At 39.4% G+C, this 25,995-nt stretch overlaps 1 protein-coding gene across 1 annotated transcript in view; it reads left to right on the top strand.

The window, feature by feature from the left end:
- cog5 (component of oligomeric golgi complex 5) overlaps positions 1–25,266 on the top strand; it is a 78,592-nt gene extending 53,326 nt beyond the window's left edge. Inside the window, exons 11-22 of the mRNA XM_065273373.2 lie at positions 1,930–2,011; positions 3,810–4,011; positions 8,627–8,788; positions 8,987–9,086; positions 11,951–12,061; positions 14,035–14,097; positions 17,694–17,797; positions 18,760–18,997; positions 19,212–19,288; positions 21,539–21,665; positions 22,186–22,265; positions 22,719–25,266. Of these exons, the coding sequence (XP_065129445.1) occupies positions 1,930–2,011; positions 3,810–4,011; positions 8,627–8,788; positions 8,987–9,086; positions 11,951–12,061; positions 14,035–14,097; positions 17,694–17,797; positions 18,760–18,997; positions 19,212–19,288; positions 21,539–21,665; positions 22,186–22,265; positions 22,719–22,830 (1,458 nt within the window). The 3' untranslated portion in view covers positions 22,831–25,266. The remainder of the gene's footprint in view (positions 1–1,929; positions 2,012–3,809; positions 4,012–8,626; positions 8,789–8,986; positions 9,087–11,950; positions 12,062–14,034; positions 14,098–17,693; positions 17,798–18,759; positions 18,998–19,211; positions 19,289–21,538; positions 21,666–22,185; positions 22,266–22,718) is intronic.
- The last annotated feature ends 729 nt before the right edge of the window (positions 25,267–25,995 follow it).

The raw sequence follows: 25,995 nt of genomic DNA, 5'->3' as shown, positions 1-25,995 counted from the left end.
CATTGTCCAAACCAAGCCCCAGCGCTATTGTCACCCCTACCTATTCCCCCAAATGATCGCACTCACACTGTACTTTTATCGATCCGAGCCCAGGCGCGCTTTCGTCATTAAGATGAGATTGTTTTGAAAAAAGCAGGAAGTAAAACGCTCTCTTAACACTGGAACCCACCGTAATGATAAGTCTGTGTTTTTTATTCGGAGTCGTTTGGTGCGCGATTACATGTCATGATATTGCTTAGTTGATCTGTCACGTGTGCAGCTCAGACATTCACGTAAACCGCTGCGCGCATCAAAAGGTTTTTACGGAGGCAGATGAAGGTAAGTGGTCGCAGAACTGACGTCTTCACCTTTTGATTCGCGCTCAGGCGTGATTGCGCTCACACCACAGCCTTCCACGCCTGAGCCCAAGTGAACCGCGCTCCGGCCCACCTCTGCAACCCGGCCGCGGCGCGATTAACCAATCCGCTCCCGGGCGCGGTACAGAGCGATCAGACTAGTCAAACGAACCAGGCTTTGGGGGCTTTGGTTTGGATCGTGTGAGTACACACTTAATCTGCACTATCCAACCATGGCACTGCCATTTAGTGCAGAGATCAGCTCATTTGCATTTTAAAGGACACACCCAAAAGCGGCACATTTTTGCTCACACCTACAAAGTGGCAATTTTAACATGCTATAATAAATGATCTAGATGGTATTTTGTGCTAGGACTTCACATACGTACTCTGAGAACACCAAAGATTTATTTTACATCTTAAAAAAAGTCCATCTCTTTATCTCCGTGGTGTAAAAGGTGTGTGACTCATAGACGAGAGTCATTATATCACTGGAAAAAACCCTTAGGCTGATGTATGCAGAGCCTTTAGAGGGATACAGGGCAGGTGATTTGTGACACAGGCAGTGGCCGCTGTGTTTGATGGGTCCTTCAACAACACTGGTGCTTATTCATCTACCTAACAATACTGTTCATGTGATGCGATGAGGAGAAGCAGAGAGTGAAGTTTAATGTGCCGGCTCTCACCTGCCACTCTGTTATCAAAGACAGCTTTGATGCAGCTTTGGGATTGGCGTGTTACATCAGTTTCCCCAAAATAAACAAACTATATCATATAAATTCACCCTCATGTTCTTTCAATACCCTTGTGACCTTTTTATTGGGGTTATTGCATAGACTGTATAGACGTCGCCTCCCACCATTGTAATGAATTGAAGCCAAAAATGTCAGACCACGGTCGCCGCCATGTTACGTAAAAACGTCAGTTTGGAGCCAAGGCATGCGCAGAAGGAATCGTCCGTGGAGCCAGAGGCGGAGCTGCAGTATCAAACTTCCGCCCAATCGCTTGAGCGACCAATCATAACGTCACGCCCCGTTTCTATTGCATCAAATTACAAGCTTAAATTAAACTTACCACAATAATGAAGACTTGAACATATATCAGCGTGATAACAACTACTTGAAAGGACCAAAACCATCTTTCGGAAACTTTTATTGGAAGTGTAAATATTTTTTTTATTTAGAGCAGAGTCCCATTCGTTTGAATGGAGAGGGCGGGGTTTATGACTTGTACTGCAGCCAGCCACCAGGGGGCGATCAAAGAGCCAGAGGCTTCACTTTTTAAGGCTTATGAGGCACACCCGGGTTATTGTCTTTAAACATGATTGTGTCACACACAAAAAGTCACATCAACTTAATCAATGCTTTAATTACTTGGTCAAGTTTGGTTTAAATAATTTTGTCATTTCTCATTTTGTTTGCAATCAATTTTGGGATGAAATGTGACCTGGGAATGTTATTATAATGTTTAACCCAGTCTTGTGGTATGACTGCTGTTAGTCACCTTAGCTTTTTTGCCCAATGTGTTGTTCTCACTATCATGTGTCTTGTCATTGACTCCTGTCACTCATTTGTGTAATGATGTGTCTCCTCAGGATGGACAGCCTGACATCTTGCACACCTTTTGGAGTTCAGTCACTCAGACGCTCTCCGAGGAGCTTCAGAAAGCCACAGCCGGTGAGTCTCAGTCTGAGGTTTTTGTTTAAGACGATGCCCCGTCATGCATCTCAAAAGCTCATTCTGTGTGCTAGCGAGTTACACAACCTTCCCTCCTGCGCCTTTCTCCTCCGCTCTTACATTCAAACTCTATTACCCACGTAAGGCTATTCTGGATTTGCTTTTGAGAGAGATCTTTTAACCCTTTCTTCACCGACCCAGTCTGTTAGCTCTATTAGAGGTCATCCCTTGAGAAACAATTCTTTGCTCTCCAGTCCTGGATGAGGAAGAAATCACCCTGAATCATGATGGTGACCAGTGTCCATCTTAATTAAAGATCTGGAACGGCACGTCATTAATGCAGTTATTTAGATCTCGGTCCTGAAAGCAAAACTCTCTATTGATCCCTGCTTGTGTTATCACGAGCTAATAATGCTGTGTGCTTCACTCCTCGTGATCAATAGAAAGCAAACAGGACCTTCTGCATCGCTATCATTACCCGAATGCTTGCGCATCACTCCCCTCTTCTAAGCCTTTATCGGTCCTGATTTGAGAACCCTCAATCTTCGGCTGACCCTAGGGGTCTTATTTATGCACATCTGTTGAGGGACGTTTGCCAAAATATGCTCATGAAATGAGAACATTAGAGCTGTAGATGCACTTAAGATGCAAACCTTTCCTAAAGGCCATGGGGGAACGGATTTCGTTCGATTCTTATGGATGCTGTCTTGATACATCGATGCACCTCAGGCCTTCAAGGAAAGATGCATTTATAAATGATTTATCTCTCCCTCTTTGTCCTAAAATACTTGTGTGACTTCTGAGAGCTTCCGTGCCTCTTCCCAGAATTCCATGCTGAACTGTTTTCCTTTTAAAGAGCAGGGCACTGTGTCTCTGTGGAGTTGCAGGATCGCTTCGGTTGGACCCGTGGGACCCATATGAATAAAATAACTAACAGTCAAAGCAATGGTCGAGGGATAGTTTGCCCTGTTTTCATTAATGTAATTATCATAAGACCTTTGATTGACATTTTCATCCCAAGCGCAGCTCTGTTAACACGTTACCATCTGTACCTGTGTTATTCGTTCATCGTGTATGCACCTCACCTTCTTCCCAGAGGAAAGATTTTCTCACTGTCGGTGCTCGTGTTTGAACAAGGCTGTTTTCGTATTTGATGCACGGCAGTTTTATGAAATGAATAAATGTGCGGATCGCCAATCGCCAGCAGCAGTGATTGCAGTTCAGTGCAATGTTCAGCTGATGGCAAAACAAAGGTTGAAAGTGATTTTAAAAGTCTTGTGCCACCAAACTACTTCATTATACATTCATCAAATCAATCTGGGTAGGTAAGGATCTGCATAATATTTTCTAATGAGCATTTAATCACCTGTAAAGTTGAGTTATTACCATATTAATGAAGATTCATTTATATTCACTCTCTCCCATTTGAAAGGATTTGTCCTTTTTAAGCTCAATGAGGGGAAAAGATAGGATTTGACGTTGGGTTTCTATTGTCATGGCTCACATGCTCAGTGCTTAAATATACAATAGTGTGCTTTTATTAAAATCAGCCTTGCAATAAGATGATGATAATAGACATTGCTAGTGTTGTTGTTTGTTATTCATCACAGTATGCTTTTGTGAAGAATAAATGTTTTATCAAAGTGTATCTCTCTTCACCTCTCACACTACATTTTCAGACAAAATCACAAAGTTCATTCACAAATGTTAAAAGACTGTAATGTTACTATACACCCTAAAGTGAAGACATTTTTGCTGTTCATCTCTCAATCACAGTCTTCGTTTCATGTCTTTTCAGCGTCGACCTTCCTCAAGCAGGCTCTGGAGGGCGAGTATCCCAAACTCCTGAGGCTTTACAATGAGCTGTGGAAGCGTCTGCAGCAATACAGTGCAAGTATACAGGGGGTGCTAGTGAGCAGTGCTGCAGGTATGGACATGGAGCTGTCAACGTCAGAACATGATACTGAAGATCTGTTCACCCGCACTAAACCAGACTATGAGTGAGTATCATGACATGCATGCATACGATTAGAGGAACCTAGTAAATGTTGTCGTGCATATGTTCAAGTGATGTACTCCTCTCCACAAATTTTATGTTTTGGTTTATGGACCATTTTAGTCATATATTATTATATTTATTGTAGTATTTTCAGATTTACAGACAGATAAACAATGCAATCACATGACAGAAACAAACACAACTAAGCAAAAACCCACAGACACAGAGAAAAAGACTCCTTCAGTTAGATTCATGTTCGCAGTTGTTGACAGAGCCAAAACACAGGTATGGGAAGTCAAAACAGATTTTTACTCAGCAAGGAATGGATGGATAGGGGTCAAACTGAAGATGAAAATGACAATAAAATGGAAATGAAAAAAACTTTAATATTAAGTCATTGCATCATTGTTTTTGACAGGTGATTGAAAAGAGACCTCCAGGAAGCTTCAAATTTCTATTTTCTATTTTATTTGTGTAAAACATTACATTTTGATGTGACATGTTTTTGAGATATTCGCTTGGTTGCGATATTCGCTTGGTTGCATGTATTTATCTTGTTGCTTGCATTCTGATAAGGTCGAAGGTCTTGCTGATGGTTTGTTTTTAAAAGTAAACTAACCCTGAAATTAGAAACAACTTCCAACCAGTTAACGCTACATATATTAATATGTTATGTTATGTCATGCCAAAATCATTCAATATGAGACAGTGATGGAGTAAACTATTTTTCCCTCTTGCAGAGTATTCATAAACTCACAGATTGTTTTTGTGACCCATTAACCTATTCCACAAATCCCCATAATTTACTCACACCCATGTCATGCAAAATGTTGATGTCTTTCTTTGTTTAAGTCGAGAAGAAATTAAGGTTTTTAAGAAAAAAATTCCATAATGTTTTTCATTTTAATAGACTTTATTGGACCTCAACAGTTTACAGTTTAAATGCAGTTTAAACGCAACTTCAAATGTCTTTAATGATCCCAACCGAGGCATAAGGGTCTTATCTAGCAAAACAATTGTCTTTTTCAGCAAGAAAAATTAAAAATATGCACTTTCAAACCCCAACTTCTCGTCTTGCACCAGCAGTATAGCGTGCCAACGCGACCTTACTTTATACGTAAGCACGTTGATAGGTCACGCATGACGTATGCAAAACTACCACCCAAGTGTTTACATGTGTGGAGAAAGAGGACCGATCCAACGTTGTTGTATGTGGACTGATACTAATAAATGTCTTTGTGTCAATTTATTGTTAAAAAGTGTTCGTTTCACATGTGACGCATGACCTTTTGACGTGTTTGCCCATTATGTGAGGTCGCGCTGGCGTGTCACACGGCTGGTGCAAGACGAGAAGTTGTGGTTTAAAAGTACTTTTTTATTTCACACATGGGGTGAATAAATTATTAGGATTTTTTTAAAGTCTTGTCGCGTATCTATTTTGTAGAAACACATGCAATTAATCTGACTTTTAATTAATCAATTGGTTTCAGAAATAGCTCATATGAAAAGCTAAAACCCTCCCAAATGATGTTTAATGCACTGAAATTAATTCGTTTCACTGAAAAAATATTTATCAGTTAATCAAGACAAAAAGGTCAAATTTTGGCAAGACAAAAGTTTTGTCGCCTATACTGAAATTGAACAAATTTACTGCAAATACAAAAATATGTCAGCAAATGAAGTAGTGGTGCTGTGAGATCCAAAAGTAATATCTTGTATGACTTCCATGAGCTTGAAGGACTGCATCCATGCAGTCTGGCAAGGATTCATACAATGTATAGATGAAGTCATCAGGAATAGCAAAGAAAGCAGTCTTGCATGCCCCCCAGAGTTCATCAATATTCTTTGGTTTCGTTCTCCATGCTTCCTCTGTCATTCTACCCCACAAATGCTCAATGATGTTCATGTCTGGTGACTGGGCTGGCCAATCCTGGAGCATCTTAATCTTCTTCGCCTTGAGGAACTTTGATGTGGAGATTGAAATATGCGATGGAGCACCATTCTGTTGCAGAATTTGGCCTATTTAATGGTTGGGAATATAAGAGGTAGCTAAGATTTCTTGGTATTTTAGACTATTGATGTTGCCTTACACCATGCAGATTTTTCCGCCACCAAACGTCACTGTTTTCTGGCTGAATCTCGAATCCATGCGGGCTCCAGTAGGTCTCCTGCAATATTTGAGGTGACTGTGGTGTAATTCAACTGAAGATTCATCTGAAAAATCAACCTTCTGCTTTTCCAGCGTCCATCCTTTTGGCAGGCTGTGGGCCTTGGCAAATGCCACATGGTTTTTCAATTGTCTTTTGTTAACTTATGGCTTCTGGTCACTGATTCGACCATGGAGGCCATTATGAGACAGAATCCGACAAACTGTTCTGGTTGACACAGGGATTTCAGGTGACCAGGTCTCGTGGAGCTCTGCTGCAGTGGAAAATGGTCTGGCTTTGGATTTTTGAGCCAACAAACAGTCCTCTCGAGCAGTTGCCTTCCGGGGTCTGCCTGACCTGGGATGTCAAAAATGTCTACAGTCTCTTCAAATCTTTTTTTTATCCTCTGTACTTGACGCTGAGACACATTGAAGGTGTCTGCCACATCAACAGTGGATCTGGTCTTCAGCCCCTTGATAATCAAAATTTTAGTCTCAGGGTGAATCTTAGGCATGTTTGCAGAGGTCTAGTTGCAGTTGAGGTGAAGGTCTAGTGTACTGGGGAACTTTTTATACACACCTGAGACCTAATTGATCTATTATTAGTCACAGATGAAGCTCATATGACAAGGCGACAACACTTATGTCTTTGCAAAAATTGACTCAATGGACTTTACCAAGCTGTGAATATTAGAGTACTTTTTGACAGTTTCATTCTGCACTAAAACATTATTTCAAAAGCTGTTGGGATTAAAATGAGCCATTTCTCGAAAACAAATCTTGATTAGAAATATATTTTAGCAGCACTTCAGGTCAATTCGTACACAAGCGACAAGACTTTTGTCAGGGAGTGTAGTGGGCAAATTGTATTTTGCATTCAAACGAATAGTGCTCACTTGCGCCTCGCTTTTCCAAATGCGTGTTGCAACTACGGTATCTGTTATGTACTCACTGATTTCCTTGTCCGTTTGGAAGGTTAATGCTTTTTGTCCCTCTCTGCTATTATAGTTAATCAATTCATGCGGAACGACATGGAACCCTCCTTGGCCTTACCCGTTCAATGTAAATAAAGAAATGCTAAGCTTACAAAGAAAAATCTGATCATTGGCAGAGGTCATTTGACACCAATGAGGACATATTTACATGATTTTGACTAATAAAATACTTAAAATCCTACTTACAGTCCCCTTAAAGAAAGTGAAGTAATCCTTTAATAATTAGGGTCGGTGCTGGTGGCTAAAACTGTCAGTCCATTTCAGACCATAAGCCAAAGCAAATTTTGCTTTTGAGAAGAAAAGATGACCTGAAGGTCCAATCAAGCAAATGACCTTCTCACGCTTAAATTCAGCCTTTAGGAATGAGAGACAACGCCCAGAAAGACATATCGCCCCGAGATCTACACAGTTTCAATCAAAGATGACATTAGGGGTAATTTGATTGTGGTCAGATAGTAACAAACCAGATATTACATGTGTTCATTTAATAGGGTCAAACATTGTATTTCTCAGCTCTGGTTTTACATTTACATTTAGCAGACGCTTTTATCCAAATCGGCGTACAAAGATTAGAACTAGGGGTCCACTGATAAATTTCAATATACGTGGTCGATAACTATTCTGAATTATTCACAGCTATTTCATGTACTACAGCTTTTGATCAGCAACTAAGTTACAACTTTTCCCTATTCAAAACAATACCTATTGAGAAAACTAAAATTAGGGGGTTTTTTTACTGAAAAGAGAGAAGAGATAGAAATGCAGTCAATATCTATGTCAAGTATTTGTGAAACAGATTTTTTTAAATGTTGGAAGAGATGTGGCTGACCGGATTGCAATATGAAGGTCATTTCACCAGCAGGGAGAATGATGGGAATACTTTAAAACCGAATGATTATTGTAAATGCAAAAGCTAATTTCAGACACTTGAGCTGGACGTCCTACAGAGATGTGTACTCTATGTAGGCTACTGTTACCCACTGTGCGTTTCGCTCACACTTTCAATTTAGTTCTTATTTAGTAATGGTTGCGTCTGATTAAAGTGAGCGATTTAGGTCAGTGAATTATTAGACACACACAGCATGTCTTTTAAAATGAAACTCTGTACTTTTGGGAGTACATGAAGTCTGATGACAAACAATTGACAAAACGGATATGGGATCATAGTTATCTCGCGTTGATGCAATACTTTTTTACTTTATTGGGGTAACACTTTATTTTACGATGTCTTTGTTACACGTTACATATGTTGCCATCATAATAATAACGAAGTAAATTTTGCATAATTATATTCAACTAACCTTAAACCAAAGCATAACCTACAGTAAGTAAATGATTTGCATCATTATTTCTGAGTACCTAATTACACAAGGAAACAGTAAAACAGTGTAACCATTTATTCATTTACCGTATATACAGTCCGGTTAGGAATCCAATAACAGGGATATAACTTTTTTGTTTGTGTTTCCATACAGTCCAGAGAAGGATCTGAAGTGCTCACTGCAACCATACGAAGCCGCTTACCTGTCCAAGTCCCTCTCTCGTCTCTTTGACCCCATCAACCTGGTGTTTCCTCAGGGAGGGCGAAATCCACCATCCAACGATGAGCTGGACAGCATCATAAAGACCATAGCCAGGTAAAAATCTCTTATATCCTAGTGAGCTTTTTAACCACTAGTCAGCATTCATCGTAAACATTCTCATTACTCATTGGCTGTTGCAAAGGGTAGACAGGAAAAATATGTATTTATCTATATAGTGTTTTTTTACTAAAAAGATTTGGAGACGAAAAATTGCCTTAATTATCTGTGTGTGTGTTTCGTGTCGCCTGTCAGCGAGCTGAACGTTGCATCAGTGGACCCGGACCTGACGGTCGCAGTAGGCAAGAACGCAGCCAAGACGGTGCAGCTCTTCTGCGTCAAATCGGAGCAATTGGTAAGGCACACACGGCGATAATGAGGCGGGTTGAGCGCGAGGCTGTCTGCTCTCATGGCCTTCAGCCCTGTTGCGACGGTGACACACGGCCAAAGACTGAGCTCATTAAAAGAGCAGGGGACGGACGGCGGTCGTCTCCGCGAACGTCAACCCAAGCACCTGCTGAGAACTGTGACCTGAACAAGAGGAAGGAGGAACCAGATCTACCTAGTTAGAGTTGCTAGTTCATTTTGACTAAAAATAGCATCGCTACCAATCAGGAAAAGCGAGGTTTGCTTGAGATGTGGGGTGCGCTCGGTAGCTAATGAGTAGTTGGCAAAATGGTTTACTGTAAATGACATCTAACAAGCGTTTTCTGTGTTATTATTATTAAAGAGCACCTATTTCATTGCTAAAAACAATTTTATTTTGTGTATTTGGTATAATACAATGTGTTCGCGTGTTTAAAAAACATTATTTTCCATATAACGTACATTTTTGTAGCTCTAGATTTCACTCTCTTACTGAAACGCATATATTTGAAAAGCTCTGTGTGCCTGATTGACCAGCTAATCTGTACGTTGTGATTGGCCTGAATACCTCTGATGTCAGCAGGAAATGTGACGCTCCTTACCATGTTTGAAAGATTCGGTTGATAACAGGAGTTAACTTACAGCCGGCAAATCCCAAGTGGGAGGAATTATGATAATGTCGGTCTTGTCTACATCACCAATCCCAGGAAGTAAACTGTTGCCTACAATCCGTGTGTTTGTTGTAGTCCAAGAAAAGAGATTTACGTTGGAGACGATAACTCGCGTTATCGTTTACTTTGGGGTAGGAAATTTAAAAACGTGAATCGGACAATAGGTGCTCTTTAAGGTTTGAAGAGTTCAGAATGGCTCATGTGACCGTCTCATCATCAAAAGCGATTGTTCCTCCGATGATCCACCTTAAGTTACATGAAAATAACAGCGTGACAAACTGTACAACATTATACTTAATCAATAAACCGGTAGATCTGTTTCAGATTGGGTTCAAGTGCAGCACAAAGTCGATCTTGCTCTCCTAGTGTCTGCTTAATTTTTTTTCTGTTGCCATATCCAAGGCCATGTGTCCAAAAACAGCATATCCAATACAATTATCTCCGTTTATATAAAATCAAGTCTCATCCTAGATTTTACTCTAAGCGTTATTGAGTAAATAAGTGCATTTGTTTTGTTTGTATGTATGTTTAGTGCTTCGTTTCAGTTGTTCAGCCAGTGACGTTTAGTTGACTCCACGGTGGATGGATGATGGGCGGCCGGTGAAGTTGTGATTGGATTAGTACAGGGTCTGACTCTACCTGTCTTATGTCAGCGAGCGGATGAGTTACGAGGATCTGCTTTTCTTTATTCCTGCTGTACAATTGTTTTTGTGAACTCGATTCAGGGTCAAACCTTTATATCTCTGGCCTTGCTTTAGGGCATGATGATATCATTGCAACATATTGCATCTCTTAAGCTGTCACACACTCACCAATATATTGTTTGATTGTTTTTCATTAAGCTCAGCTTCATTTCTTTACACGGGTAGACCTCTACCAGTTAATAGAGAGATGTAAATGAAAGCAAACTCTATTGATCTTTCATATCTGTTCGGTTCTGATAAGATGCTGACCTCATTCCGTGATGACCTCGTTGTGTGATGACCTCATTTTGCGATGACCTCATTCTGTGTCTCAGAAGTTCTCCGCACAGTTCGTCATCCCTATTGGTGTACATCATTACGATTATTAATGCCAGCTACATTTTAATAGCATCCTAAAAATGTGTTTCTAGTAAAAGATGATGTTATATAATTAAATGTGACCTTGTCTGTAAAATCCTGGTTCTAATAATCTAATAAAAAGATTAGGCACAAGTTTAATTCAATAATTGCTTTCAGTCTTTGACGTTAAGGATTTTTTTTTCACAGAATGTTCTTCACATTATCTAGGATGAATGTGACAAAATAAAGTGACTTCAGCTGGATTTGCACAGACTGAGTCACTTATAGTATATTCAGACACATCTTGACACAAATGTTTAGCTTCGGTGCTGGGTAACCTGTAGTGAGACACGCTGCTTACATTAAAGTGTCATAAGTATGTTTTTATCCTCAGGCAGGTTTACAGCAGAAATCATTGTGGTTCTTAGCTGTATAAGCAGAATCAGATATGCACTGGAGGCTATGCTTTATTTAACCATTGGGTGTGAAGGAGCAACCCACCTCCAAGCAGATTGAGCCTCACTAGCGTTACTGCACCTCGCTCGGCATCTCCACACCTGCCACACGAAACGTTAATTAACTGTTGCTTTGCCATTTTTAGACCGTTGCCATGGCATCCCAGCTGCCACTATCATAGGTGGCTTTTCCTCGCAGACAGTGTCATTTTCATCCCCCCGTCTTTGAACAGAGGTGTGATCTCTTGGTTTTATTTTTTGGGCTCGAGGTTCCTGTTCGTAGCAGCGGTGTTTAGTGTAGGTTTGTTTACATCGGTGTTTGTCCGCGCGTGACGGCGACAGCCCTCCGCTTGTTAGTTCCTGTGGTTTGGCACCGAGCTGGGCAAATCCTTTTCGTTTTATCCTCCCCACTGCTCGCCCACCTACCTACAATGCCAGCTGCCATCTCTGTCCGAGCTCCATGGCGACGGCCGCGTCCCATCACGTCGACCGCTGTGCCACCGCCAAGCAAAGCGCTTGTGACCTCAGTCGAACGCCGGGAACTCTGGGAATATAAGCGGCAGCCTCGGTTCAAACGCCGGCTTCTTGATTATCTACTTAAGCCTTGTGTTTTGTTTCTGTGTGTTTTTTATTCTCACTCCTTATTGTCTCCTTTCCCTCATCCGTCTCTCTCTCTCTCTCAAGCTGTGTACGCAGGGTGATGCCAGTCAAGTGATCGGACCCCTGACAGAAGGCCAGAGGAGGAATATCGCCGTTGTAAACTCTCTTTTCCGCTTACAGCAAGCTGTTGCTAAAGTAAGACTGCCACTTGTTATTCTCAAACTGGGGGCCCTGAGATGGTGCCAGGGGGCACCAGTTTAATTACATTTTATGAAATACATTCATTTATCATATGTATAATTTAATATCTTTTGTTGAATTCAAATTTCAAGTTTAAGTGTTTTATTTAATAAATTGTCTTGGGGGCATGAAGGGATGCACCGTTCTCAAGCAGGAGTATGCTAAAATAGTTAGAGAACCACAGATTTAAGACATTATAACCCCTTTCACACATCGGGTTAATATTGGAAAATTGCCATAAAAGTGCCTTCTGCAAGTCGCTTTTGGCATTTGCCAAATGCATAGATGTAAATTTTTTCTATATGTACCACAAAAGCAAAGTTGGGCTGAATGTCACAGGTGCATATTTTTATATAATGAAAGGCAGAAATTACTATAAAACTACCATAAATTAGTTAATTTGACTGTATTATTTTTGGGACTTTAACTTATTCAGTGTATCCCCCAGAGTTAGATAAGTCATACATACCCTTTTCATCTCTGTATGTGCCGTAACTCTGTCTGATGCACCCACTGCTAGCATAGCTTAGTGCAAAGACTAGAAGTAAATGGCTCCAGCTAGCATACTGCTCCCAATAAGTGACAAAATAATGTCCACATTTTCCTATTCATATGTTGTGATTTGTTTAGTCACAGTGTTTACAAATAACAAGGTCATGTGATGGTTTTGCATTGCATATTACCGCACTGTTTGGTTTGGGTCAGGTCGGGTCGGCTCACCTCAATTTGGCTTGGTAAGCCTTTCCATCAAGTTTAGTAACACTTCGGAGTGAAAGGGATTATAGGTGTGTCGTTATATTTGTGCTGCCTACTACTTTGACATCATACATGATCAGTCGAAGCGCTCCGCTGAGCCTCATTTAAGTTGCATTTAAGCATAAATGCGGCCGTGTGCATCGCGAATGTGCCATCACAAACTGCAAGTCTGGAAAAATTTCCTGATTCTTAACCTTTCATTGCTAAAAGGGAGTTTGGGAACTTACAACAAAGCGCAGATGACAACAGGTTTACTCGAGACAGCGCAAGCCAGCATAGGTAAAGTTAATCTTTTACATTATAGCGATCACACTGGTAGTGATGATTCCCTCAGATCAATCAATGATCTACAGTGATTTCGCATCACGTTTTGGTATCAGCTCGGGTTACTTGGAACCCCGACCGAGGTGGTACTAAAAAAAGTATCGGGTACTATGTACTGCACCCAGTGGAAAAGCTCCCAAAAGTATGCTGACCTGACCCAAACTAAACCGTGGGGTACCATTCAATGGAAAAGCGCCATAAGACACAGCCATCTATTAACCATATACATACTGGGAACTATATTCTCAGAAGGCGAAGCTAGCTGGATGCTAGTGTGCTAGCTGGAGCCATTTACATCAGTCTTTGTGCTAAGCTAGGCCTAGCGGTGGGTGCGTCAGACAGAGTTACGGGACGCACGGAGATGAAAAGCATATGTATGCACTTATCTAACGGCGGGATAAGCTAAAGTCCCAAAAAGTTTGCGTGTTCCTTTAAATCTCTGCTGAGTCTTGTAGTGTTATAAAACGTCGAGATCAGTGTGTCTATAAACAGCCGACGTATGTCTGGGAAATCCGCAGACTCATCACAGTCTATACTGTACAATATGAGCAGCCATATTTCACGATGGCTTTTTTAGCACCCCTTGATATAGTTCCCAATCTCCCCTATTAAAAAAAAACATACCAGCCACGGCTAATGCTTTCTCTTCTCTTGCTTGTGTGATTTATAGGGTAATAAAATGAGATTGCTCTATGATTAAATATTTAAACTGGAGGTGATGAAAGTTTTACTGGTGGTGCTTGTTTCAGTGCAATCATTTATTCAAAATCCAGAAGTGTGAAGGACAGGAGTTATTGTTGTAAATGTTGGATGAGTGGGTGTTGATTTTGAGCCATTTGTGTTTTCAGGTCATTTCTGGGATGGGCTCCGTCCCGCCGGCAGCAGAACAAGCCCTCGCCGCATCTTTAGAGGTAAAACGCACTTTACCACAAACAACTATAAATGCATTAAATATTATATCACAGTGCGAGTCATTTTGTATCATGCTAACAGTATAAATCATGACGTACAGTAATTTATTACCAGTTCTTGACTTATTTGTGGATGCATTACTGCTTTGGCACGCCAATGTCTCCGGCTTCACCGTGCATCTACGTGGAAACACACTTTAAGTTTGAGCTCACAGCAGGACAGTAATGTCCTTTATATTTATAAGTGTCTGTGATGGTCAGGGTTTAACAGGGGGGGCACATGGGACGTCAAACAGATGGTTAGAGTTTTGATAGAGGTGCCGGCGAGTCGCATGCAGGTGTTTTTAGAAAGTAATTGGGTAAACATCGAGCTGCTCTGAATTCAGCTCTCACTCGTTTCAGTTAAATTGGCTATCAGATGAGTAAACTGGTCATTCTGTTTTTCTCTTTAGCTTTTAACAAAACCGGTCGGCCGCACAGAGGCGCACTCATTTTAACCCCTGGTTTTTAGGTGTAAACACAACAACTCAAGGTGAAAACACAGTCTAACATTTTACCACTCACTGTTTTTAGTGCGAAGCTGGTGTTCCCGATACACGTAGGAGATAAATCTGTCCGATGTGCACATACGGTCTTGTGGTCATATCCAGAAATATTTCATTTTCGAGTAATTTAACTCTGAAGAAGTTTTGTTTTGTTGTTGTTGTGAAACGGTGTGCATTATGGTTCAAATTATTTAATCATTTGGTCAACTGTTAATTGGTAATCTTCTAGGTGCTTGTAGGTGATATTTTGAACTAGAAAGCAAAACAAGACACAAAAACGGTTTACACCATGAGCAGTAATGGGACGTTGAGTCTGCAGACCAGGTGAAGGTTAACTTTATTGTGTGGGAGTTTAGGAGGAAGCGATGAGCAACGAGATTTGCTCTTTATCGGGCGCCTGCAGGGAGTCGGCAATGACTGGTCAGAGGAACCTGTTGCGTTTACATCGATGTCACTCACAGATGAAGAGCCAGATTAAAGGCTCGTACGCAGAGGGAGAGGGCCGAAACACATAATGGTCAGACTGATGTCCCATCAGGAAATGTCAGCCAATCACCTGGGAGAAGAGAGAGCAGATGTTAGCATCATGTGACTTGAGACTTTAAAGAAAACCTCAAGAGGGCAACTTTTTAAAACACAGATACAATAATGTTTCTACTGTAAAGTTTATAAAATTGCTAAATGTGATTTTGATAAGCCATCATTATTGTAAAATAGCCATAGACTCCATAGATAAGATGTACTTGTCAGATTAATTAATTTAGATTATTATGGAATATGTTTTTATTTATAGCTCCCGTTCTGTCTGTGATTTTGAAGCTTTGATTGTGTTTATAGTGGGCAATATAACATGTGTTCATGTTTCACACAATTGACTTATCTGTATAGCGCTGTTTTTACTGTCCTCAAAACAGGCTGATGTCTTCCTTGTTCAGAAATAGTCCCTCCTTCAGAAATACATAACAAGTTCTGATTGTGTAGTTTGTTTAGTGTGTTGTGATTCGATAGCAGCTTAGCTTAGCAGAGCCGTTTGAGCCAAAGCTGGTGACTGACGTATTCATGTGGGCGGAGTTTAGTCAACGAACTGTTTTACTGACGTCATTAAAGCAGGAAATAGAGGGCTGTAGTCCAAACTGGCCATTCGTTGTTGGCTTTTAAAGAGGAATTATTTTGAAGAAAATATATCGCCTGGCAGTGAACTTTGAGCTTTATCATTTTACAGGTATTATTTATGCTATTATAGCAACATTATACACTATCTAGGGTTTAGAAAATGGTATCAGGAAGAACGTGACCTTTAATATTTTAACTTTGACTGTATTGCTGTTGCCACTTGCGACTATATGTTATGTTCAGTCAGACCGTTATCATCGCAATATAAATCCAGACAAGACTGATCTGAATCTGAGGGTTCTTGTATCACCCTATGGGTTTTATTTATGATAACATTCAGCTTGCTGTACATTATTCCGCTTATTACATGGGTACACAGATTATGCAAAAGCAGCTAAACACCACCTCTGTCAAAAATAAGATGATATTGACAGAATGCTCTCGGCACATATTATACGTTCATGTTCATTTCAAATACGCTTAAAACTGACCTCAGGCCATTCATAAATATTGTTTTGTTGGCAGAATCTTTTCTTTAGCAGAGTCCTCTAAGTGCATAGAAGACAACTTGGATAAAGGACAGTGCGTGTATGTCGGATTTCAGTTTTTACCTGATTAAAAGAGGTTTACTGAATATATTAGCATATTGACAGAATTTTTTTGCATTTTACCTTTTCTCAGAAAAGACAATAAGAGCGACTGGAGACATTTGCCAAAAAACCTCAAGTCAACTTTTTTATTCGTCATTAAGGTCAAAATTGTTAAATAACATAAGTGACTTAAGTGACATTTGTAAAAAAATACCTTTCAGTTAATGACTGTTAACCCCTACATTCCCATTAAATTGCCATTTTTTAAAATAGGCTCATTTTCCAGCTCCCCTAGAGTTAAACATTTGATTTTTACCGTTTTGGAATCCATTCAGCTGATCACCGGGTCTGGCGGTACCACTTTTAGCATAGCTTAGCATAATCCATTGAATCTGATTAGACCATTAGCATTGCGCTCAAAAATAACCATAGAGTTTTGATATTTTTCCTATGTAAAACTTGACTCTTCTGTAGTTACATCGTGTACTAAGACCGATGGAGTTTCGATTTTCTAGGCAGATATGGCTAGGATCTATAATCTCATTCTTGTATAATAATCAAGGACTTTGCTGCCGTAACATGGCTGCAGCAGGTGCAATTATATTATGCAGCAGCCAAAAATAGTCCCCTTGGTTACTTTTAATAGCGGTAAAAATCAAATGTTTAACTCTAGGGGAACTGGAAAATGTGCCTATTTTCAAAAAAGTCCATTTAAATTGAAATGACTAAACCTTAACATAAGAGCCAGATAAAAAATGCTAATTTACAAGAAAACATGTCAGATGCATTTCAAGGGTTTTGTTCAATTGGTTTTTAATTATGCATATTTATATTACATTTATTCATAAGTATTAAACTGAACCCATAACCCGCAGTACCTAGATGGCTGTGCATTATTAGTTTTAAATGGTCAGTCAGGAAAAAATTGACCTTGGAGTGTCGCCACTGGCCATTCAGTAGAGCTGGGCGATATTGACCCAAATTCATGGCGAGTCAAACCCTCATGTGATAATCATATTTATTGAAACGGGGCATTATTAAAAAAACATTCAAATGCAGCTGAACACCATGCGAGGAAAAGCTGCTTTGAATGGTTGGAAATGTTTGGAAAGCTTGTTTTTGACCTCAGTGTACATTTCTGGCAAATCTTCTGTTGCAAGGGAGGAGGATCATATAATCAGCCCATACCGATGGCATTGTCTCATCCCGTATATCCCACTGGGAAAAAATACAAATATGAACTTGATTTACCGCCCAGCCCTAGCAATCAGAATCGAGCATTCCTTAATGTCATGCAATAACATTGGTTAATCACTGTGATGCATGCGTGTGTTTGTGTCTCTTGTAGTCGGTTCAAGCTCTGATGACTGCTGCCGTTCAGCCGCTTCTCAGCTCTGTCACCGATTCTGTTGAAGCAATACTCATCACAATGCATCAGGAGGATTTCTCCAGGTATTCACTGCTGTATGAAATGATAAACATGTTAATGTGGTAGCATGACATCACTGTTGCATGTAAAATTCAGTAATTAAATCACAGTTGTTTCATCAAGCTGAAAATGTAAGGTCAAATCAGTGTTGCATGTCATTGGGTGGGCTAGAAACCCTCTCAAAACACCTGCATAACAAGACCGTGTAATATGGAAGCTATTACAATGAAAAACAATCTGGCATTTAGTGAATAACAATATCTATATACACAGACAGGACAGCGAAGTACTACTGTTTATTCCCCTTTTGTTTTTGTATGTTTCAAACATTTTGTTTTTGACTGTCATAAATGAAACTTTTTCCCAAAAGTCTCTGTTCTGTATTCAGCGCTCTCCCTCTCTGTCAGACGGGTGGTCCGGTGAATACAGAAGAGAGGGATGTGCCAGCGTTTGATAACATTTAAACCGTCCTCGCTGCGATTCAAGCACAGCTTTCATTGTCCGGATCTCTCTTATTCCCCTCAGGACCACCGCTTGTCTGTGGGTTTCGTCGGTCTGTTTTATTTCTGCCTCTGCTGTTGGGCACTCCTGAGGGAGGACGGGGGAGAAATAAACATGGTATAGAGCTGGTTTTATTAAGAAACGCCGCTTTCACCCGATCAACAACAACCACATATACATGCAAGAATATCTCACAAAGCCAATGAAAATGTGTCATGAATTCCATCGAAATAAAAAAATGAATGAAATGGGAAATTATACTCGGGGTTAAAATAAAGAAAGAAATCTGTAGGATGATTAAAAGGTTTTGCCTGCTTTTTTTAATAGTAAAAGTTCTTAGCAAAGCCTTCAATTACTCTAACATTGTGTATATTTGCAGTTACACTAGCTGTACTGTGACACTGCTTATGTGACAAGCAAATCAATGATGTTGTTTGTATCTATGCTAACATTACAAAATTAAAATTCATGTGTCTGTGTGCAGTCCTCTCCCTGCGGGCGGTCGCCCAGACGTGCCGTGTTCTCTGTACATGCGTGAGCTGCAGGGCTTCATCACACGCGTGATGAACGATTATTTCCGCCCTCTTCAGTGTCTGGACTTCCTGTACGACAGCACAGAGGACATCGCCCAGCGCGCCATCACCCTCTTCATCCGTCACGCCTCACTCCTGCGGCCGCTCGGGGAAGGAGGCAAGATGAGGTTGGCGGCCGACTTTGCTCAGGTGAGGAAGAGGAGGGTGTTTAAAGTTTCACGCCTGTCAGTCGCCCGCATGTCACTGCAAACCTGTGTGACTTTCTTCAAGGTGTTACTTCAAGATGATCCTGACTGCATATAATGAAAGCAAATGAGGAATGGTGCTGTCTGTCTTTGTCACCTCGTGTAGTATCATACATCCAGCAGTTCTGATACGAGCGTGTTGTGTTTTGTGTGTTCAGATGGAGTTAGCCGTGGCTCCTCTTTGCAGGCGGGTGTCAGATCTGGGGAAGGCGTACCGTCTGCTACGATCTTTCAGGTGAGTTTGACCCCGAGTGACTGCGCAGGCCTCATGATGTCACAGATTTGTGTGAGGGTCTGTCACACAGACTCTTGATTTGTGTTATCTTCTGTTCTCATCCTGCTCCCGCTGAGACAAAGAGGTCGCCTGGAGCGCTCCTGCTGAAAATTGCTGTTAATTAAGGGCGAGAGAGAAAAGAAGGTTATTAATGGAGATGTCTGTCTGATTAGCTGGGGAGAACTCTGTGTTACAGTTTCTGTCCTCATAATATTCAACTTGTGTTCTGTTGCTGTTTCTCAGTGGACTTGGGAGTGATAGCTAATGAATAACAAATCCGATCTTATTTAAAATCTTTTAGCTTTGTGTCAGTTATTGGAAAGTTATATCATGTTTGTCATTTTATCCTCTGCAGTTTAATTGCATTACTCATTCAGTTGATTAGCTGTTTTCCATATTCATAAAGGTGTTTGTTTAAATATATATACTCATTACATCTTAAAAAAAGCCTTAAGAAATGTCCCCTTTAAATGAATGCTTCATTATTGGGAGAATAAAAGCCCACCCTACACGACCCCTAGCCCTACAAAATAAATACTTTTATTTTTAATAAACACTCTTTAGGCACTTTATTTCCACTTTTCTAACATTTTCTTAATTGTTATTGTAAATAAATGCCTTTTTGATGTGATGTGTGATGGGAAACAAGCAAAGTCGGCAAAAGCCGGATTCGAAGCAGGGACATCAAGTTTAAAAAAAAGTTTCTCAAGCCATAGGCTTGCTCTACTGCAGTGGTTCCCAAACTTTTGCAGCTTGTGGCCCCCCTTGTGTACGGTGCATTCCTTTGCGGCCCCCCAAAGAAAATTTGTGACAAAAAACTGTTCTAAAACTCAACATTTTAATAAAAAAAAACATTAAATTATACAAAAAAGTAGTGCTTTTGGTTAGTAGCCTTATTTTTTTTAGGTTTAATTACACAGAATTCATGATAAATTAACGTATTTCATAAAATGTCATAAAACTGGGGTCCCCCTGGCACCACCTCGCGGCCCCCCTGGGGGCCCTGGCCCCCAGTTTGAAAACCACTGCTCTACTGCATAAGCTACTGAAAACGTTGAGTTTTACATGTCTGTTTGCCAATAAAAGGAAAGCTATTTGTACCGTATGAATAAGTATAATGAAATGACTGTGTTGTATTTACAGTCCTGTGAAATTAGGGGGTACTACAGCACCCCTACTTCCCACGCACCTGTTAGAAATGCACCGATGCACTGAAATCGGTATCGGCATATAAAAACTATTTTTCCCACTATTTATCAATTGTTTAAAAACTACTAAGGTCAGGGCAAATTATATCCTGGCAATAAAAAGAGGTGGAAAATGCATCAGAACTCATACTACTCATACTGATTATTTTTTATTGGGTGACAATGACAACAAAGTTCTCTAGGATTTCACAACATAATAATTTAATATAATGAGTATAAACTAAAACTATTGGTGTCAGTATCGGTAGATGTCATTTTAAATATATATCGTATGGACACATAAAGACTGTATCAGTACATTCTGTAATTTTTAAGAATTTGAAACTCACAAAGCTAATATTACACAAGAGTATGTGTCTGTAATAAATATGAGCGATTCATTTCACATAAGTTGTATTAAAGGGGACACTTCACAAGACGTTTTTAAATATGTCAAATAAAACTTTGGCGTCCCCAGAGTACATATGTTAAGTTTTTTTTTTTAGCTCAGAATACCATATAGATATTTTATTATAACATGTTCAAATTGCCACTTTTTAGGTGTGAGCAAAAATGTGCCATTTTGGGTGTGTCCTTTAAAATGCAAATGAGCTGATCTCTGCACTAAATGGCAGTATTATTCCCTTCTGACTTCACAATAGGAGCCAAATTTTAATTACCTATTTTGTTCTCATGCTTGCAGAGAACCAAAACTAAGTTACTAAGTTGATCTTTTTCACATTTTCTAGCACTGGGGACATAATTATAGCACTTAAATATGGAAAAAGTCAGATTTTTATAATATATGCCCTTTGAATCGTCTAGACCTCTGATTTGACTGAAACAGGTCAGTTTTGTGCAGAGTGAATACATCAGAAGTTTCAGATTATCATTCAGAAACAGTGGTTGTATTATTATCATAGGCTTTCTCAAAATCATCCACCTTCCGCATCTTCCTGACTTACACCCGGATGATGATTTCTATTGAATTGAATATGGATGCGTTTTTCTTTGTCTGTTTCAGACCCCTGCTGTTCCAGACGAGCGAACACATCGCTAGCAGTCAGACGCTGGGAGATTTGATCCCATACAGCACCATATTGCATTTCCTATTCACCCGTGCACCCGCCGAACTCAAATCCCCACACCAGGTACACACACACACAGAAATGCAGAGAGATGGACACCGCTTGGTTATAGAGCTTTGTGCATTGAGGTTTTGGCTGTGTGAAAGCAAAAGGGGTTTGAAGGTCACGGTCTGTTTATTATGCCCTTGAGCGGCGCAATTCACCTCAGCTTCCCCATCCCGACTCTCTTGTGATTGACCTACTGTAAGCTGCTGGAGATAAAAGCATCCCCTAAATTAAACACTTTTCATTTCCAGTGCTCAAACAGGAAAAGATATACCAGGACATATTTATGAAATGAGTCTTCTCTGAAATAGATTTAGTGTGGATGGATTTAAAGCACTAATGTAGATTTTTATTGAAACCTATCAAGCCTGTCCAGGACAGGTCATATTTCATTTCATAATTGAATAAAAGAAACTTAAAATTACTTTTTTTTGTAATAGTCATACCTGCCCCATGTCACTGCAATGCCAAATGTTAATTCATTTTTGACCATGTTTCATTTTTGAAGTTTGTCCTAATATTTTCTCTATAAACACAGAGAGCGGAGTGGTCAATCTCACGTTATTCTCAGTGGTTGGATGACCACCCATCAGAGAAGGACCGTCTGACGCTCATCAGGTCAGATTTGACTTAAACTGTTTACTAATTTATTTGGTTTAGTTTTCTTTTTCCTCTGTGTCATCTGTGTAGCACATATATATGGAATGAAATTTCAAAAACATGGAATGCCCGGAATATAAGGAAATTATGCTTTCTGTTTTCTTTTTCTATATTTTCTAAAGACGTTCATTAACTAGATATATTGTGAGTGCTACAAATCCTTTTAAATATCCTTAGTCAGTAATTGCAAAGGACTTAAGATGCCATGAGAATGTCAAGATGATTCATTGGTCATTATGTGAGGAAAGCCTGCAGCACAGGTAGCTGCGACTGTCATTTAGTACACAGATGTAAAATAAAATTTCTCAATACAACATCAGCGCTCTCTAGAGGTGCATTACGGACAAAACAGCTACAGGTACTTTTATGTGGTGTGCCAAACCTAATGTGTGTATCTGACCTGTGTTGCAGGGGTGCACTGGAGGCGTACGTGCAGTCGGTTCGAACCCGACAGGGGAAGGAGTTTGCTCCGGTCTATCCCATCATGCTACAGCTTCTGCAGAAGGCCACCAGCGCATTATAGGACTTAACAATTATACAATACACACTCATTTTCAACAAAACAATTGTGAATTATTCCGATTATTTTCTTACAGTCATAAATTAATTTTGTTCACGGATGTGTTTTTTATGGGTTGTTTGGTTATTATCGACACTAGTATGGCTTTCATAAGGATTTCTTTCTTTATAATGTATCTATAGATTTTCTTTCTATTTTTTTCTTTAGTGCTAGACCAAAATAATCATAACATGATGTAAATGTTGATTAAAAATGTGATAATCCTTTATTTAAAGGGGACAGAGAATGAAAAAACATTTTTACCTTGTCTCTGTTGAATAATGGTAGTCTACCCGCATTCACAAACATAGAAAAAGTTCTAGACATGCTAAACATCTCAGTCTCATAGAAATTCCTCTTTTAGAAATGTCAGCCAGAAAACGGCCCAATCTGAAAAACTGATGCTTATGACATCACAGGCATCTAACTGCCCCTCCACTTTAAAATAATTGGCTACATTTTTTGAGTGGCAACAAAGTCAGCAAATCAGTAATGAGATTGCAATTTAAGCCAGTAGGGGGGGGCAAATAGGTGCAAAACCACTTGTTTAAAATCCCCCACCCTAATAGAGCTATCTGAGAGAGGTTTTTAGGAAGCTTCTAAGGCATTACAGACCCAAACAAAAACATTTTTGTCTACATGTCACATCACAGAACAAGGATACTCCGTTCAATCATTCTATGTCACCTGGCTTTAAGATGTGAGGTGTTGTTATGTTGAGCTTTTCGGTACAGATTTTGGAAATATATAATACTATATATTGGCCCTTGTAGAGAATTCCTATTATATTCTATTATATTATATTCCTATAATTTCTGGGAGGATAAATATTGATTAGTGTCTGATTAATAAGGATTTAAAAATCACTCCAAAGTAGGGATGCACCGATACCGATACTGGTATCGGGTATCGGCCTCGATACCAAATTTTTTTTAAAGTACTTGTTAAAAGTCCCCTGATAAAGGAGATCGATACCACGGTCTGAGAAATGTCTATGTTTGAGCGGCGTGTAAGGGGTTAATGCCTCTTGTGTGGTCCAAAGAGGCAGAGTTTACAACAAACTGGAAAATTAGTCCCTTGTTTTTTTTTTTGTTAAATTATATGACTAAAGCTGTTACCTGTAAATTTAAATCATGTTTTTTTAAGTACGGTATCGGTATCGGCAAGTACTGAAATGCAAGTACTCGTACTTGTACTCTTATTCAAAAAAAGTGGTATCGGTGCATCCCTACTCCAAAGGATATAATGAAGATAAGGCGGACCCCTTTACCCTAAAAAATTGTCTTGGCACTTATGGCAGTGTATGAATGTCATTTCATTACATAACAATAGCAAATTAATTGATTAATAGCAATGTCTAGCTGTCAAATGATTACAAAAATCACCAGCAAGTCTTAGCAAAAATTGATGGTTGATGTAGAAGTGGCTTTATATTCAGCTCAGGTTCTAGCTGAGGTTCCTGTTCATCTCCTTGAAACTCAAACTCGTGCTGTCTCCACCTGAACCACCAGAGACGTTCAGATGATCTTCAGAGACATGACACACTTGTTTCATCTGTCTCCAGCGAGCACAACTTTCACACTGACTTTTCCCTGAATTGGCACTGAATTCTTATATGTGTTGTGTACAAACTGCCAGTTACTGTGCTTCTCTCTCTCTTTCTCTCACAGTCTCTCTCTCTCATTTTTGCATAATTATGTAAATGTGATTCATCCATTATTACTAACTGTTCCTTGAACAATTATGCATTTGAATGAGTTTTGTTTATGCATCTAAGAGAGGCAGTTACTCTAAAAAATTTCACGCTGTCTTAGTCAGCAGGGTCTATCTGTACTTGTCTGCATAATCTGGACATACAAATAACTATAAATGAATTATTATGTATAACATGAGTCCTAAAAATGCAGATATCCCCTTGTTTTGCATACAGATATTTAAGAATATGAAGTAGATAAAAAAAAACATTGGCCCCCAAAAAAACTTTTGCCAGAAGTATTGTGTAAACAAATGAGCAGAATTTATTTGAGACTTTTTTCTTTTAACAAACTGTTGTCAAGGTCTTTATTTAAACTGATCCCTGTTTTTACCTTTAATGAAACATCATATGGTCAGTGTATGTCTGGACAGAAAAGAAAAAGGCAAAGTTAAGATACGCAAGTTAGAACATTCCTAAAGGTCCTATCATCTGGTTTCAAATCTCAATTCTCTTGAATATAAGAGGATACAGCCCTAAAATATGGCAAACATAAATGAAAACAAGAAGCTTTAAAGTATTGTTGTATTGTTACAATTACCTAATAATTGTGAACTCCTACAGTGTAAACAAAATGCAGCATTTTTGTCAAATCAAATATTTTTTTACTTTAACTTAAAAAATTAAGTTAAACCTCACTTATCCTAGTCTCAGACTAAAATGCATGTTTGACCTGCCTTAACTTAAAACCGTATTGCACTGACATTGTTTTGTCTTAAAGGGATAGTTGAACCATAAATTAAATTCTGTCATCATTTACTCACTCGCACATTGTTACAAACCTGCATACATTTCTTTGATCTGATGAACACAAAGAAAGATATTTTTAGAAATGTTTGTAACCATTCGCGGACCCCATTCACTTCCATAGTAGGAAAAAGATGACTATGGAAAGTAAATGGGGTCCATGAATGATTTGGTTAGAGACATTTCTAAAAATATCTTCCTTTGTGTTTATCAGAATAAAGAAATGTTTGCATGTTTGTAACAACATGAGAAAGAGTAAATTATGACTGAATTTGTAAAAACTACTTCGAATGGCCTAATATAACATTATGGGGTGGTTTTCTGGACAAAGATTAGCTTAAACCAGGACTAGGCCTTAGTTTAAATATAACTTGTTTTAAAGGGAATATATCATAAAATCTAGACTTTTTTCATGTTTAATTGTTATAATTGGTTTCCCAGTGCTTGTATTAACCTAGAAAATGTGAAAAAGATCAACCCAGTAACTTAGTTTTGGTAAACCATTCTCTGCAAACATGTGAAAAATGGGTAATTGAAATTTGGCTCCCCCTGTGATGTCAGAAGGGGATAACAGGGGGAAGCTTTCATAGATCATGCACCCCACGTTTAAAAAAAGACTTTACTGGTGT

The sequence above is a fragment of the Paramisgurnus dabryanus genome, chromosome 1 (assembly GCF_030506205.2).
Source record: "Paramisgurnus dabryanus chromosome 1, PD_genome_1.1, whole genome shotgun sequence".
Classification (NCBI taxonomy): Eukaryota; Metazoa; Chordata; class Actinopteri; order Cypriniformes; family Cobitidae; genus Paramisgurnus; species Paramisgurnus dabryanus.
The sequence above is the reverse complement of the archived record's forward strand: the minus strand, read 5'-3'. Positions and strand labels throughout refer to the sequence as shown.